General features: G+C 33.9%; 1 protein-coding gene across 1 annotated transcript in view; it reads left to right on the top strand.

The window, feature by feature from the left end:
• The first annotated feature begins 1,149 nt into the window (after nt 1-1,149).
• Nucleotides 1,150-16,550, top strand: part of LOC146305174 (uncharacterized) — a 34,043-nt gene continuing 18,642 nt past the window's right edge. The window contains exons 1-9 of the mRNA XM_084711998.1: nt 1,150-1,501; nt 1,998-2,099; nt 2,372-2,516; nt 2,655-2,785; nt 3,154-3,380; nt 3,647-3,753; nt 4,294-4,409; nt 4,490-4,725; nt 4,806-4,945. Of these exons, the coding sequence (XP_084568124.1) occupies nt 1,249-1,501; nt 1,998-2,099; nt 2,372-2,516; nt 2,655-2,785; nt 3,154-3,380; nt 3,647-3,753; nt 4,294-4,409; nt 4,490-4,725; nt 4,806-4,945 (1,457 nt within the window). The 5' untranslated portion in view covers nt 1,150-1,248. The remainder of the gene's footprint in view (nt 1,502-1,997; nt 2,100-2,371; nt 2,517-2,654; nt 2,786-3,153; nt 3,381-3,646; nt 3,754-4,293; nt 4,410-4,489; nt 4,726-4,805; nt 4,946-16,550) is intronic.

Raw genomic sequence — 16,550 nt, 5'->3', positions numbered from 1 at the left:
TTGTGTTTTAAAATTTAAATGAAGAATTCAAACACACACATGCAAATATATATGTCCATATATACACACCTGTCTGCTGGGCATCTTATCCATCTGATGATCTGAGTCCATAAAAAACAATTTATTTATTTATTTTATATATAAATTATTATTAGTATGTATGTAAAATTAAAAATGAGACGAGTGGTAGACAGAGAGCTGAGTGTCAGACTGGTGGATTAAAATCACGTCTGAGATGTTTATAACACCCCGACCCCCAACACACACACACACACACACACACACACACACACACACACACACACACACCCTCAGGCCACTGCTCAGATTCTTGTTTTATTCTCAGTTGGCAGCATCCAATCAAATTGCAGCAGAGAACCATGAAGAACCGACGTCACGTTACTGAAGTCCAGCTGGAAAAAAAATGAGACCAAACATACTTTTGTACAAAAACTACAAAAAAAAAAAAGAGAGAGAGATAGAAGTTCAGGTTGAGACGCAACAACTTCCAACTTTATTCAACATCTGAAGTTACAGAAAGAACAAAGAACAGTGAGTCGAGGTTCTGCTGTTAAAATGTTTGGTGAGAGGTGACTTGTAGAGGACTTGAAGCTCAAAGCTTAGGACTCGGGACTTGACTTAGGACCTGACTGCAAAGACTTGAGAAGTAGTTGTGATGCCAGCATCTGTAGTGACCACATGGACGAGTGTGTGGACGAGTGTGTGGACAGAACATGAAGAACATGACAAAAGAAGCTCAATATTTCTCTGCTGATTTCTGTGAATTCTCTGTGATTCAAACATTTCTGACAGCTGTGCGAGAAACATCCAGAGGAAAACTCCCCTCTGACCCACGAATAAAACCTGAGGGAAGAAGAAAAAAAAGAGGAAAGGATGGAGGGAGAACAGAGGAGGTCAAAGGTCAGAGAGCAGAGGGGACATGAAGACTGGAGGAGGAAGACAAGTGGGAGTCAGAGACAGACAGAGACAGAGTTTATCACCGACTGTTTCTGTGCAGACATGTTGATTTCACTGTTCACAGTTAATGTTAATGGAGCTATGATAATAATAATTATAAGAAGAAGAAGAAGAATTTGAAAAATGATGGTAACGCCCACTTTGGTTTTGTTTCTGGTCGGACAGTATTTGAAGCAGCACCAGAACCCGGAACAACACCGTCTGCACAAATCGGTGCAAATGTGCAAAAGTTATTGTGCGTAAAATCGCCTGTTTGAGCAGAAGGTCAGGATGTTTTACTGGATGAGGAGGAACCGCGGCGGCTCGGAGACTCTGGACAGCCTCAGTAACATGTCCAAAGCCGAGATCCTGAGAGGAATCGTCACCGAGAAACTGACCACCGCCGCGCAGGAGATCTTAGCGGTGGTGGAGAGAACCGTCGCCGGGTACGAGGAGGAGGCGTCGGGCTTCAGACGGGAGATCGCCCGGCAGAGGAGGCAGCTGGAGGTCCTGCTGCAGCCTCAGGTCAAACTGGAGAGGAAAGGTCCGTGAGTCAAACCTGTACATCCACTCATAAACGCTCTGTCATCTGAAATGGAAGTCCGTTAAAAACACTGCGAATTTAAAGTTTGTTTGCTTACTGACAAAACTACAGACTTCAGAGGATATCAAATAAACACGTAAACAAAACGTCATGATGTGATCTATAATTCGGCTTCTAAATAATTAAATTAAATGTTGTGTATTTAGTTTGGTTTCACATGTGGTTAATGAGCCCATCAGTCTGCTAATATGGAGAATTAAGTTTGATGTATGATGTCTGATTATGATCATATAATCTCACTTGTATTTAAAGGTGGGTTGCAAATTCATTTGATTGTCCTTAACTGACAGTTAATCAATAATTGATTAATTTTTTTTTTTAACAATTATTAAAACACACAAGTCGTTTAGACCAAACCAGACTGAGAAAAGCACAAAACATACATTAAAGTCAACATGTTTTTAATATTCATCTGATTTTCTTTAAAAACACGAAGCGGTGAACACAGAACTGGAGGAGCACGAGGTGGTCGTTCTGAGTGAAGAGGAGGAAGAGGAGGAGGAGGAAGAGGAGCAGCAGCAGCTCACACAGCAGTCAGGTGAGTCTTCACGCTTTTATCAAATATTCAAATTTATCTACAAAAACAGAAAAGACTAAAATTTTATTATTTTCTCCTTTAATCAGTGGATTGTTTGGTTTGAAAAATGACAATTATTACAATAATTCAAAGGAAAAACAGCAAATCTGAAACTATGAAATGATTTTCCTTAAAAAAAAAAAACTTAAATTAACTGATTGTATCTGTTTGGTAGTTTAATTAATAACCAAACATATTTATTATAAAGTGTGTGTGTGAACACCTGTGTCCAGGTGTGGAGGACACCGGGAGCCTCGGCCTCCTGTGGTACGATGACTTTGACGATGAAGACGATGAAGAGCAGCAGCTGTCGGTGCGACCGGCCGCCAGACAGAGACGAGAAGATCTGAAGGATCCAGATTATCGAATAACTAAAAGGTCACAAATTCCAGAAACACTTTTATTTTATTTTTTAAAAGTTCACTTTATCTTTAATGTTCCCGTGTTACTTCTGGTCGTGGACCCGACAGAAGTGATGTCACTGTTATTAACCTGCTGATAATCTTCATCCTGCAGGTTAATTTCTCCCAGAGTTCAGTCTGAAAGGAGAAAACCCGGCAGACCTCGGATCACCGACACACAGAACCACCTGGACCTGATGATCCGGATCCTGGAGGACTCGCAGATCCACGTTCTCTCAAAAAGAGGTACGGTCACCTTCACCGTGTCGCTACAGCAGCTGACAGAGGACAAAAATAAATCCTTTAGAATAAAGTCTGAAGAATGAAGTCGAAATGTCGAACTTAAGGTCCAAATGAATGAAGGAGTGAAGTCAAAATGTCGAGAACACAGTTCAGATTTAAAAAATAATGTAAAAATGTACAAAATGTTCAAAATAACGGCAAAATCTTTAGAATCTTGTCAAAACGTTGAAAGTAAAGTCAAACTTTTTTCTTAAAAGTCAAACTTCCTCCTGTTTTATTTTGTTCTCGTCTGTGACGTTGTTCAGTTTCAGCTTCAGTTTCAGTTAAAGTTGAGAAGCTGAACGCTGCTAATGAGTCTCGGTGTGTCTCAGTCTTTCAGCGATGTCCCGTGCAGCTGCTCAGGTGTCCTCGCGGCCTGCAGGAGGACGACTTCCTGAACCTGCTCAGGTCCACCTTCCCTCAGCTCGCCGCTCAGACGCCGTTTGACGTTTTCACGACCGACAGAACGAAGAGACTTCAGCCTCTGAGGGTGAAGAGTCTGACACCAGAGGAGATCTACAAAACCACGGGGCCGTCGGCGCTCTACATCCGACTGAAGGTACCTCCAACTGCCTGCGGGTTCTGCCTCTGCGGGGCATTTTGACTTCAGCAGGGTAATAATCTTACCAGGTGGGGCAGTTTTTCTCTTCTGTCGGGGCATTTTAATAACATTATAATGTCTTTCTGGCAGAAATGTATCTTCTGTCTTGTCCAGTTTGTAACGGGGCAGTTTTGTTCGTGTGACGGGGCATTTAGATCTGGTCAGGGCAGAATTTCTGTCTGGTGTTTTTTGGTGAAAGTGGTTTTTGATCAAACGTGTTGCAGAACGATCAGGATCCTCCGAGCAGCACCGAAGATCTTCATCCTCCACGGAAACCAGACGAGTCTCCGTGTAGCTCCGCCTCCACGTCAGCTGATCAAACCTTCACCAGGTGACAAAAACAAAGAGGCCGATGACCTGCTCACACCGGCGGCCATCTTCGATTTCTTTGAGAAAAGATGTTCACTTTAACTAAGTTTTCTACTAAAAATGTCTTGATAATTAATGATTGTACTTATTTGTTAGTTTAATTAATAATCAGACATCATATTTATTATATTTATCACATTTTTTTGTCTTTAATAATAACGAACGCTGCAGATTTAATTGCAGGAAAATGAAACAATACGAACACGTGTGATTTCCTGATAACAGAAAACTAAACTTTTGTTTTTGTAAAAAATTTAAAACTCTTTATGAAACATTTTTTTAATAATGAAGCTGATCAAACAATCTTTGTCTTCAGATGAAAGAAAACACGTTTCAGTCTTTTTTTTTTTTCAATAAAAATGAAAATTTTAATGCAAACCTGATCATTCCCACTAATCAATCAATCATCAATATGACTTTTTTTGTAGCACACTGTAGTAATGTCCCTCACATGTGACTGCAGGACAGTCAGATCTCGTGTCTCCTGTCCGTCCTCTCTCAGGTTGTCGTCTGAGCGGAGGAGGCGTGGCCGACCTCGGCTCGGTGAAGAACCCACGCACCACTTCATCAGAGTCTGCATGCTGGAGGACTCGCAGTCAGACGTTCTCTCGAAGAAAGGTGAGTAAACCAGACGTTCTCGGTTCTCAGTGGACTTAAACGTGTCTGACAGAGGTCGTTAAAGAGCGTCTCTGCGTCAGTGTCCTCCATCCAGACCCTGAGGTGTCCTCGCGGCCTGCAGGAGGCCGACTTCCTGGACCTGCTCAGGTCCACCTTCCCTCAGCTGGCGGCCAGCGACAGATCGTTCGACGTGTTCAAGTCTGACAGGAGCAGGAGGCTGCAGCAGATCAACGTCAAGACGCTGACTCCAGATCAGATCTACAGGAGCATCAAGTCCACCGGCATCGAAAAGACGCTCATTTACCTCCGACTGAAGGTACAGGACGTCTCGTTTTCACTTTTTTTCAGTAAAAAACAAAACAAAACATTATTTAATAAAACCTGTCTTTGCTGCAGACTGGAGAGGAGCAGCAGGAGGAGGAAGAGGAGGAGGAGGAAGAGTCTGAGGTCGTACAGAGAAATGATGAAGCCTCCACTGAGCCTCCGTCCTCGACGCCTGTGGTGATAAAAAGTGATGAAGCTGGACTCACTTCAAGGTGAAAAAAACAAAAATAATATTGGGATGTTTTTACAGAAACTCTGAATTCACCCTTGAGAGAAATGAACTGAATCATTTCCAGAGTAAAAATAATCTAAAAGTAAAGTAATCATTAAAAAAGAAAGAAGAAGATATTTAGAACCAGTGACAGTTTGAGGTTCTGGTGGACAAACTGTAGAACACATTTTTAAAACAGATCTTTGATGTTTACACCTGTGTGAAAATCGATTGGTCATCATCTCTGTACTTTTACAGAGATATTATCAACCGATGAATGTATGTATGTATGTATGTATGTATGTATGGTCATATGTATGTATGTATGTATGTATGTATGGTCATATGTATGTATATATGTATGGTCATATGTATGTATATATGTATGGTCATATGTATGTATGTATGTATGTATGTATAGTGATATGTATGTATGTATGTATGTATGATCATATGTATGTATGTATGTATGGTCATATGTATGTATGTATGTCTGTATGGTCATATGTATGTATGTATGTATGTATGGTCATATGTATGTATGTATGTATGTATGGTCATATGTATGTATGTATGTATGTATGTATGTATGTGTGTATGGTCATATGTATGTATGTATGTATGGTCATATGTACGTATTTCTGTATGTATGTATGTATGGTCGTATGTATGTATGTATGTCATCTGTATGTATTTATGTATGTATGGTCATATGTATTTATGTCATCTGTATGTATGTATGTATGTATATATGTATGGTCGTATGTATGTATGTATGTATGTGTGTATGTATGTATGTATGTATGTATGTATGTATGTGTGGTTGTATGTATGTATGTATGGCCATAAGTATGTATGTATGTCTGTATGTATATGTGGTCATAAGTATGTATGTATGTATGTATGGTCATATGTATGTATGTATGTATGGTCATTTGTACGTATTTACGTATGTATGTATGTATGTATGGTTGTATGTATGTATGTATGTATGTATGTATGTATGGTCATATGTATGTATGTATGTCTGTATGTATGTACGGTCATATGTACGTATTTATGTATGTATGTATGTATGGTCATATGTACGTATTTATGTATGTATGTATGTATGGTCATGTGTATGTATGTATGTCTGTATGTATGTATGTATGTATGGTCATGTACGTATTTATGTATGTTATGTATGTATGGTCATATGTATGTATGTATGGTCATATGTATGTATGGATATCATCTGTATGTATATATGTATGGTCATATGTATGTATGTATGTATGTATGTATGGTCATAAGTATGTATGTGTGTATGTATGTATGTATGGTTGTATGTATGTACGTATGTATGTATGGTCATATGTATGTATGTGTGTATGTATATACGTATGGTCATCTGTATGTATGTATGTATGGTCATACGTATGTATGTATGTATGGTCATAAGTATGTATGTATGGTCATAAGTATGTATGTATGTATGGTCATATGTATGTATGTATGTATGTATGGTCATATGTATGTATGTATGTATGTATAGTCATATGTATGTATGTATGTATGTATGTATGGTCATACGTATGTATGTATGTATGTATGGTCATACGTATGTATGTATGTATGGTCATACGTATGTATGTATGTAAGTATGGTCATAAGTCTGTATGTGTGTATGTATGGTCATATGTATGTATGTGTGTATGTATGGTCATATGTATGTATGTATGTTTGTATGTATGTATGGTCACATGTATGTATGTATGTATGTATGTATGTATGTATGGTCACATGTATGTATGTATGTATGTATGGTCATGATTATGTATGTATATATGTATGGTCATCAGTACGTATGTATGTATGGTCACATGTATGTATGTATGTATGTATGTATGGTCACATGTATGTATGTATGTATGTATGTATGTATTTATATATGTATGGTCATGACTATGTATGTATGTATGTATGGTCACATGTATGTATGTATGTAAGTATGCATGTATGTATGGTCACATGTATGTATGTATGTATGTATGGTCATGACCATGTATGTATGTATGATCATATGTGAGTATGTATGTATGTATGTATGTATGTATGTATGATCCCATGTATGTATGTATGGTCATATGTGAGTATGTATGTATGTATGTATGATCACATGTATGTATGATCACATGTATGTATGTATGTATGTATGTATGTATGGTCACATGTATTTATGTATGTATTTATGTATGTATGTATGTATGTATGTATGGTCACATGTATGTATGTATGTATGGACACATGTATGTATGTATGTATGTATGTATGTATGTGTGGTCACATGTATGTATGTATGTATGGTCACATGTATGTATGTATGTAAGTATGCATGTATGTATGGTCACATGTATGTATGTATGTATGTATGTATGTATGTATGTATAGTCATTTGTGAGTATGTATGTATGTATGATCACATGTATGTATGTATGTATGTATGTATGTATGGTCACATGTATGTATGTATGTATTTATGTATGGTCACATGTATGTATGTATCTATGTATTGTCACATGTATGTATGTATTTATGTATGTATGTGTGGTCACATGTATGTATGTATGTATGGTCACATGTATGTATGTATGTAAGTATGCATGTATGTATGGTCACATGTATGTATGTATGTATGGTCATGAGTATGTATGTATGTATGGACACATGTATGTATGTATGTATGGACACATGTATGTATGTATGTATGTATGTATGTATGTGTGGTCACATGTATGTATGTATGTATGGTCACATGTATGTATGTATGTAAGTATGCATGTATGTATGGTCACATGTATGTATGTATGTATGTATGTATGTATGTATGTATGTATAGTCATTTGTGAGTATGTATGTATGTATGATCACATGTATGTATGTATGTATGTATGTATGTATGGTCACATGTATGTATGTATGTATTTATGTATGGTCACATGTATGTATGTATCTATGTATTGTCACATGTATGTATGTATTTATGTATGTATGTGTGGTCACATGTATGTATGTATGGTCACATGTATGTATGTATGTAAGTATGCATGTATGTATGGTCACATGTATGTATGTATGTATGGTCATGAGTATGTATGTATGGTCATATGTGAGTAAGTATGTATGTATGATCATATGTATGTATGTATGTATGTATGGTCACATGTATGTATGTATGTATGTATGTATTTATGTATGGTCACATGTATGTATGGTCATATGTATGTATGTATGTATTTATGTATGGTCACGTGTATGTATGGTCATATGTATGTATGTATGTATGGTCATATGTATGTATGTATGTATGTATGGCCATAAGTATGTATGTAGGTATGTATGATCACATGTATGTATGTATGTATGTATGTATGTATGTATGTATGTATGTATGTACGATCATTAGTATTTATGGTCATATGTATGTATGTATGTATGTATGTATGTATGGTCATATGTATATATGTGTGTATGGTCACATGTATGTATGTATGTATGTATGTATTGTCACATGTATGTATGTATGTATGGTCATATGTATGTATGTATGTATGGTCACATGTATGTATGTATGTAAGTATGCATGTATGTATGGTCACATGTATGTATGTATGTATGTATGTATGTATGGTCACATGTATGTATGTATGTATGTATGTATGGTCACATGTATGTATGTATGTATGGTCATGAGTATGTATGTATGTAGGTATGTATGGACACATGTATGTATGTATGTATGTATGTATGTATGTATGTATGTATGTGTGGTCACATGTATGTATGTATGTATGGTCACATGTATGTATGTATGTATGTATGTAAGTATGCATGTATGTATGGTCACATGTATGTATGCATGTTTGGTCATGAGTATGTATGGATGTATGGTCATATGTGAGTAAGTATGTATGTATGATCACATGTATGTATGTATGTATGTATGTATGTATGGTCACATGTATGTATGTATGGTCACATGTATGTATGGTCACATGTCTGTATGTATGTATGTATGTATTTATGTATGGTCACATGTATGTATGGTCATATGTATGTATGTATGTATGTATGGTCATATGTATGTATGTATGTATGTATGGCCATAAGTAAGTATGTATGTATGTATGTATGTATGTATGTATGTATGGTCATATGTATGTATGTATTTATGGCCATAAGTATGTATGTAGGTATGTATGATCACATGTATGTATGTATGTATGTATGTATGTATGTATGTATGATCATTAGTATTTATGGTCATATGTATGTATGTATGTATGTATGTATGTATGTATGGTCATATGTATGTATGTATGTATGTATGGTAACATGTATGTATGTATGTATGTGTGTATTGTCACATGTTTGTATGTATGTATGTATGTATGGTCATATGTATGTATGTATGTATGGTCACATGTATGTATGTATGTAAGTATGCATGTATGTATGGTCACATGTATGTATGTATGTATGTATGTATGGTCATGACTATGTATGTATGTATGTATGTATGGTCACATGTATGTATGTATGGTCATATGTGAGTATGTATGTATGTATGATGACATGAGTATGTATGTATGTATGGTCAAATGTGAGTAAGTATGTATGTATGATCACATGTATGTATGTATGTATGGTCACATGTATGTATGTATGTATGTATGTATTTATGTATGGTCACATGTATGTATGGTCATATGTATGTATGTATGTATTTATGTATGGTCACATGTATGTATGGTCATATGTATGTATGTATGTATGTATGGTCATATGTATGTATGTATGTATGGTCATATGTATGTATGTATGTATGTATGTATATATGACCATTAGTATTTATGGTCATATGTATGTATGTATGTATGTATGGTCATATGTATGTATGTGTGTATGGTCACATGTATGTATGTATGTATGTATGTATGTATTGTCACATGTATGTATGTATGTATGTATGCGTGATCACATGTATGTATGTATGTATGGTCACATGTATGTATGTATGTATGTAAGTATGCATGTATGTATGGTCACATGTATGTATGTATGTATGTATGTATGTATGTATGGTCATGAGTATGTATGTATGGTCATTTGTGAGTATGTATGTATGTATGATCACATGTATGTATGTATGTATGTATGTATGGTCACATGTATGTATGTATGTATGTATGTATGTATGTATGTATGGTCACATGTATGTATGTATGTAAGTATGCATGTATGTATGGTCACATGTATGTATGTATGTATGGTCATATGTATGTATGTATGTATAGTCATATGTATGTATGTATGTATGTATGTATGTATGATCATTAGTATTTATGGTCGTATGTATGTATGTATGTATGTATGTATGTATGGTCATATGTATGTATGTATGTATGTATGTATTGTCACATGTATGTATGTATGTATGTATGTATGTATGTATGTATGGTCATATGTATGTATGTATGTATGGTCACATGTATGTATGTATGTATGTAAGTATGCATGTATGTATGGTCACATGTATGTATGTATGTATGTATGTATGTATGTATGTATGGTCATGACTATGTATGTATGTATGGTCATATGTGAGTATGTATGTATTTATGTATGGTCACATGTATGTATGGTCATATGTATGTATGTATGTATGTATAGTCATATGTATGTATGTATGTATGTATGTATGTATGATCATTAGTATTTATGGTCGTATGTATGTATGTATGTATGTATGTATGTATGTATGTATGGTCATATGTATGTATGTATGTATGTATTGTCACATGTATGTATGTATGTATGTATTTATGTATGGTCATATGTATGTATGTATGTATGGTCACATGTATGTATGTATGTATGTATGTATGTATGTATGGTCATGACTATGTATGTATGTATGGTCATATGTGAGTATGTATGTATGTATGTATTTATGATCACATGTATGTATGTATGATCACATGTATGTATGTATGTATTTATGTATGTATGTATGTATGGTCACATGTATGTATGTATGTATGGTCATGAGTATGTATGTATGTATGGACACATGTATGTATGTATGTATGGACACATGTATGTATGTATGTATGTATGTATGTATGTATGTATTGTCACATGTATGTATGTATGTATGTATGTGTGGTCACATGTATGTATGTATGTATGGTCACATGTATGTATGTAAGTATGCATGTATGTATGGTCACATGTATGTATGTATGTATGGTCATGAGTATGTATGTATGTATGTATGGTCATTTGTGAGTATGTATGTATGTATGATCACATGTATGTATGTATGTATGTATGTATGTATGGTCACATGTATGTATGTATTTATGTATGGTCACATGTATGTATGGTCATATGTATGTATGTATTTATGTATGGTCACATGTATGTATGGTCATATGTATGTATGTATGTATGTATGTATGTATGTATGATCATTAGTATTTATGGTCATATGTATGTATGTATGTATGTATGGTCATATGTATGTATGTGTGTATGGTCACATGTATGTATGTATGTATGTATTGTCACATGTATGTATGTATGTATGTATGTATGTATATATTGTCATGAGTATGTATGTATGGTCATTTGTGAGTATGTATGTATGTATGATCACATGTATGTATGTATGTATGTATGTATGGTCACATGTATGTATGTATGTATGGTCACATGTATGTATGTATGTATGTAAGTATGCATGTATGTATGGTCACATGTATGTATGTATGTATTGTCATGAGTATGTATGTATGTATGGTCATATGTGAGTAAGTATGTATGTATTATCACATGTATGTATGTATGTATGTATGTATGTATGGTCACATGTATGTATGTATGTATGTATTTATGTATGGTCACATGTATGTATGGTCATATGTGTGTATGTATGTATGTATGTATAGTCATATGTATGTATGTATGTATGTATGTATGATCATTAGTATTTATGGTCATATGTCTGTATGTATGTATGTATGTATGGTCATATGTATGTATGTGTGTATGGTCACATGTATGTATGTACATATGTATGTATTGTCACATGTATGTATGTATGTATGTATGTATGGTAATATGTATGTATGTATGTATGGTCACATGTATGTATGTATGTATGTAAGTATGCATGTATGTATGGTCACATGTATGTATGTATGTATGTATGTATGTATGGTCATGACTATGTATGTATGTATGGTCATATGTGAGTATGTATGTATGTATGTATGTATGATCACATGTATGTACGTATGTATGTATGTATGTATGTATGTATGTATGTATTGTCACATGTATGTATGTATGTATGTATTTATGTATGTATGTATGTATGGTCACATGTATGTATGTATGTATGGTCATGAGTATGTATGTATGGACACATGTATGTATGTATGTATGGACACATGTATGTATGTATGTATGTATGTATGTATGTATGTATGTATTGTCACATGTATGTATGTATGTGTGGTCACATGTATGTATGTATGTATGGTCACATGTATGTATGTATGTATGTAAGTATGCATGTATGTATGGTCACATGTATGTATGTATGTATGGTCATGAGTATGTATGTATGTATGGTCATTTGTGAGTATGTATGTATGTATGATCACATGTATGTATGTATGTATGTATGGTCACATGTATGTATGTATTTATGTATGGTCACATGTATGTATGGTCATATGTATGTATGTATGTATTTATGTATGGTCACATGTATGTATGTATGTATGGTCATATGTATGTATGTATGTATGTATGGACACATGTATGTATGTATGTATGTATATATGGTCACATGTATGTATGGTCATATGTATGTATGTATGTATGGACACATGTATGTATGTATGTATGTATATATGGTCACATGTATGTATGGTCATATGTATGTATGTATGTATGTATGTATGTATGTATGTATGTATGTATGTATGGTCATGAGTATGTATCTATGGACACATGTATGTATGTATGTATGTATGTATGTATGGTCATGAGTATGTATCTATGGACACATGTATGTATGTATGTATGTATGTATGTATGTATTGTCACATGTATGTATGTATGTATGTATGTATGGTCATATGTATGTATGTATGTATGGACACATGTATGTATGTATGTATGTATGTATAGTCATATGTATGTATGTATGTATGTATGTATGTATGTATGTATGATCATTAGTATTTATGGTCATATGTCTGTATGTATGTATGTATGTATGGTCATATGTATGTATGTGTGTATGGTCACATGTATGTATGTACATATGTATGTATTGTCACATGTATGTATGTATGTATGTATCTATGGTCATATGTGTGTATGTATGTATGGTCACATGTATGTATGTATGTATGTAAGTATGCATGTATGTATGGTCACATGTATGTATGTATGTATGTATGTATGGTCATGACTATGTATGTATGTATGGTCATATGTGAGTATGTATGTATGTATGTATGTATGATCACATGTATGTACGTATGTATGTATGTATGTATGGTCACATGTATGTATGTATGTATTTTTGTATGTATGTATGTATGGTCACATGTATGTATGTATGTATGGTCATGAGTATGTATGTATGTATGGACACATGTATGTATGTATGTATGGACACATGTATGTATGTATGTATGTATGTATGTATGTATGTATGTATTGTCACATGTATGTATGTATGTGTGGTCACATGTATGTATGTATGTATGGTCACATGTATGTATGTATGTATGTAAGTATGCATGTATGTATGGTCACATGTATGTATGTATGTATGGTCATGAGTATGTATGTATGTATGGTCATTTGTGAGTATGTATGTATGTATGATCACATGTATGTATGTATGTATGTATGGTCACATGTATGTATGTATTTATGTATGGTCACATGTATGTATGGTCATATGTATGTATGTATGTATTTATGTATGGTCACATGTATGTATGTATGTATGGTCATATGTATGTATGTATGTATGTATGGACACATGTATGTATGTATGTATGTATATATGGTGACATGTATGTATGGTCATATGTATGTATGTATGTATGTATGTATGTATGTATGTATGTATGGTCATGAGTATGTATGTATGGACACATGTATGTATGTATGTATGTATGTATGTATGTATGTATTGTCACATGTATGTATGTATGTATGTATGTATGGTCATATGTATGTATGTATGTATGGACACATGTATGTATGTATGTATGTATGTATGTATGTATGGTCACAAGTATGTATGGTCATATGTATGTATGTATGTATATATGCATGTATGTATGTATGTATGATCACATGTATGTATGTATGTATGTATGTATGTATGTATGGTCACATGTATGTATGTATGTATGTATGTATGGTCACATGTATGTATGTATGTATGGTCATGAGTATGTATGTATGGACACATGTATGTATGTATGTATTGTCACATGTATGTATGTATGTATGGTCACATGTATGTAATATATGTATGGTCACATGTATGTATGTATGTATGGTTATGAGTATGTATGTATTTGTGGTCATATGTGAGTATGTATGTATGTATGATCACATGTATATATGGGGGTATGTATGGTCACATGTATGTATATATGTATGTATGCATTTATGTATGGTCACATGTATGTATGGTCATATGTATGTATGTATGTATGTATGGTCACATGTATGTATGTATGTATGTATGGTCATGACTATGTATGTATGTATGGTCATATGTGAGTATGTATGTATGTATGTATGATCACATGTATGTATGTATGGTCACATGTGAGTATGTATGTATGTATGTATGATCACATGTATGTATGTATGATCACATGTATGTATGTATGTATGGTCACATGAATGTATGTATGTATGTATGTATGTATGGTCACATGTATGTATGTATGTATGGTCATGAGTATGTATGTATGTATGTATGTATGGACACATGTATGTATGTATGTATGTATGGACACATGTATGTATGTATGTATTGTCTCATGTATGTATGTATGTATGTATGTGTGGTCACATGTATGTATGTATGTATGGTCACATGTATGTATGTATGTATGTATGTATGTAAGTTTGGTCATGAGTATGTATGGATGTATGGTCATATGTGAGTAAGTATGTATGTATGATCACATGTATGTATGTATTTATGTATGTATGTATGGTCACATGTATGTATGTATGTATGGTCACATGTATTTATGTAAGTAAGTATGTATGTATGTATGTTCACATGTATGTATGTATGTATGTTCACATGTATGTTCACATGTATGTATGTATGTCTGTATGTTCACATGTATGTATGTATGTATGTATGGTCATATGTATGTATGTATGTATGGTCGTATGTATGTATGTAAGTATGCATGTATGTATGGTCACATGTATGTATGTATGTATGTATGTATGTATGGTCATGACTATGTATGTATGTATGGTCATATGTGAGTATGTATGTATGTATGATCACATGTATGTATGTATGGTCATATGTGAGTATGTATGTATGTATGTATGTATGATCACATGTATGTATGTATGTATGTATGGTCACATGTATGTATGTATGTATTTATGTATGTATGTATGTATGGTCACATGTATGTATGTATGTATGGTCATGAGTATGTATGTATGTATGGACACATGTATGTATGTATGTATGGACACATGTATGTATGTATGTATGTATGTATTGTCACATGTAAGTATGTATGTATGTGTGGTCACATGTATGTATGTATGTATGTATGGTCACATGTATGTATGTATGTATGGTCATGAGTATGTATGTATGGTCATTTGTGAGTATGTATGTATGTATGATCACATGTATGTATGTATGTATGTATGTATGTATGGTCACATGTATGTATGTATTTATGTATGGTCACATGTATGTATGGTCATATGTATGTATGTATGTATGTATTTATGTATGGTCACATGTATGTATGTATGTATGGTCATATGTATGTATGTATGTATGGACACATGTATGTATGTATGTATGTATGTATATATGGTCACATGTATGTATGGTCATATGTATGTATGTATGTATGTATGTATGGTCACATGTATGTATGTATGGTCATGAGTATGTATGTATGTATGTATGTATGTATGTATGTATTGTCACATGTATGTATGTATGTATGTATGTGTGGTCACATGTATGTATGTATGTATGGTCACATGTATGTATGTATGTATGTATGTATGTAAGTTTGGTCATGAGTATGTATGGATGTATGGTCATATGTGAGTAAGTATGTATGTATGATCACATGTATGTATGTATGTATGTATGTATGTATGTATGTATGTATGTATGGTCACATGTATGTATGTATGTATGTATGGTCACATGTATTTATGTAAGTAAGTATGTATGTATGTTCACATGTATGTATGTATGTATGTATGTATGTATGTATGTTCACATGTAT

The sequence above is a fragment of the Lutjanus erythropterus genome, chromosome 23 (genome assembly GCF_056507025.1).
Source record: "Lutjanus erythropterus isolate fLutEry1 chromosome 23, fLutEry1.hap2, whole genome shotgun sequence".
In the NCBI taxonomy this organism is placed as follows: Eukaryota; Metazoa; Chordata; class Actinopteri; order Lutjaniformes; family Lutjanidae; genus Lutjanus; species Lutjanus erythropterus.
Note: the sequence above shows the minus strand (reverse complement) of the source record. Positions and strands in the feature narration are given on the sequence as shown.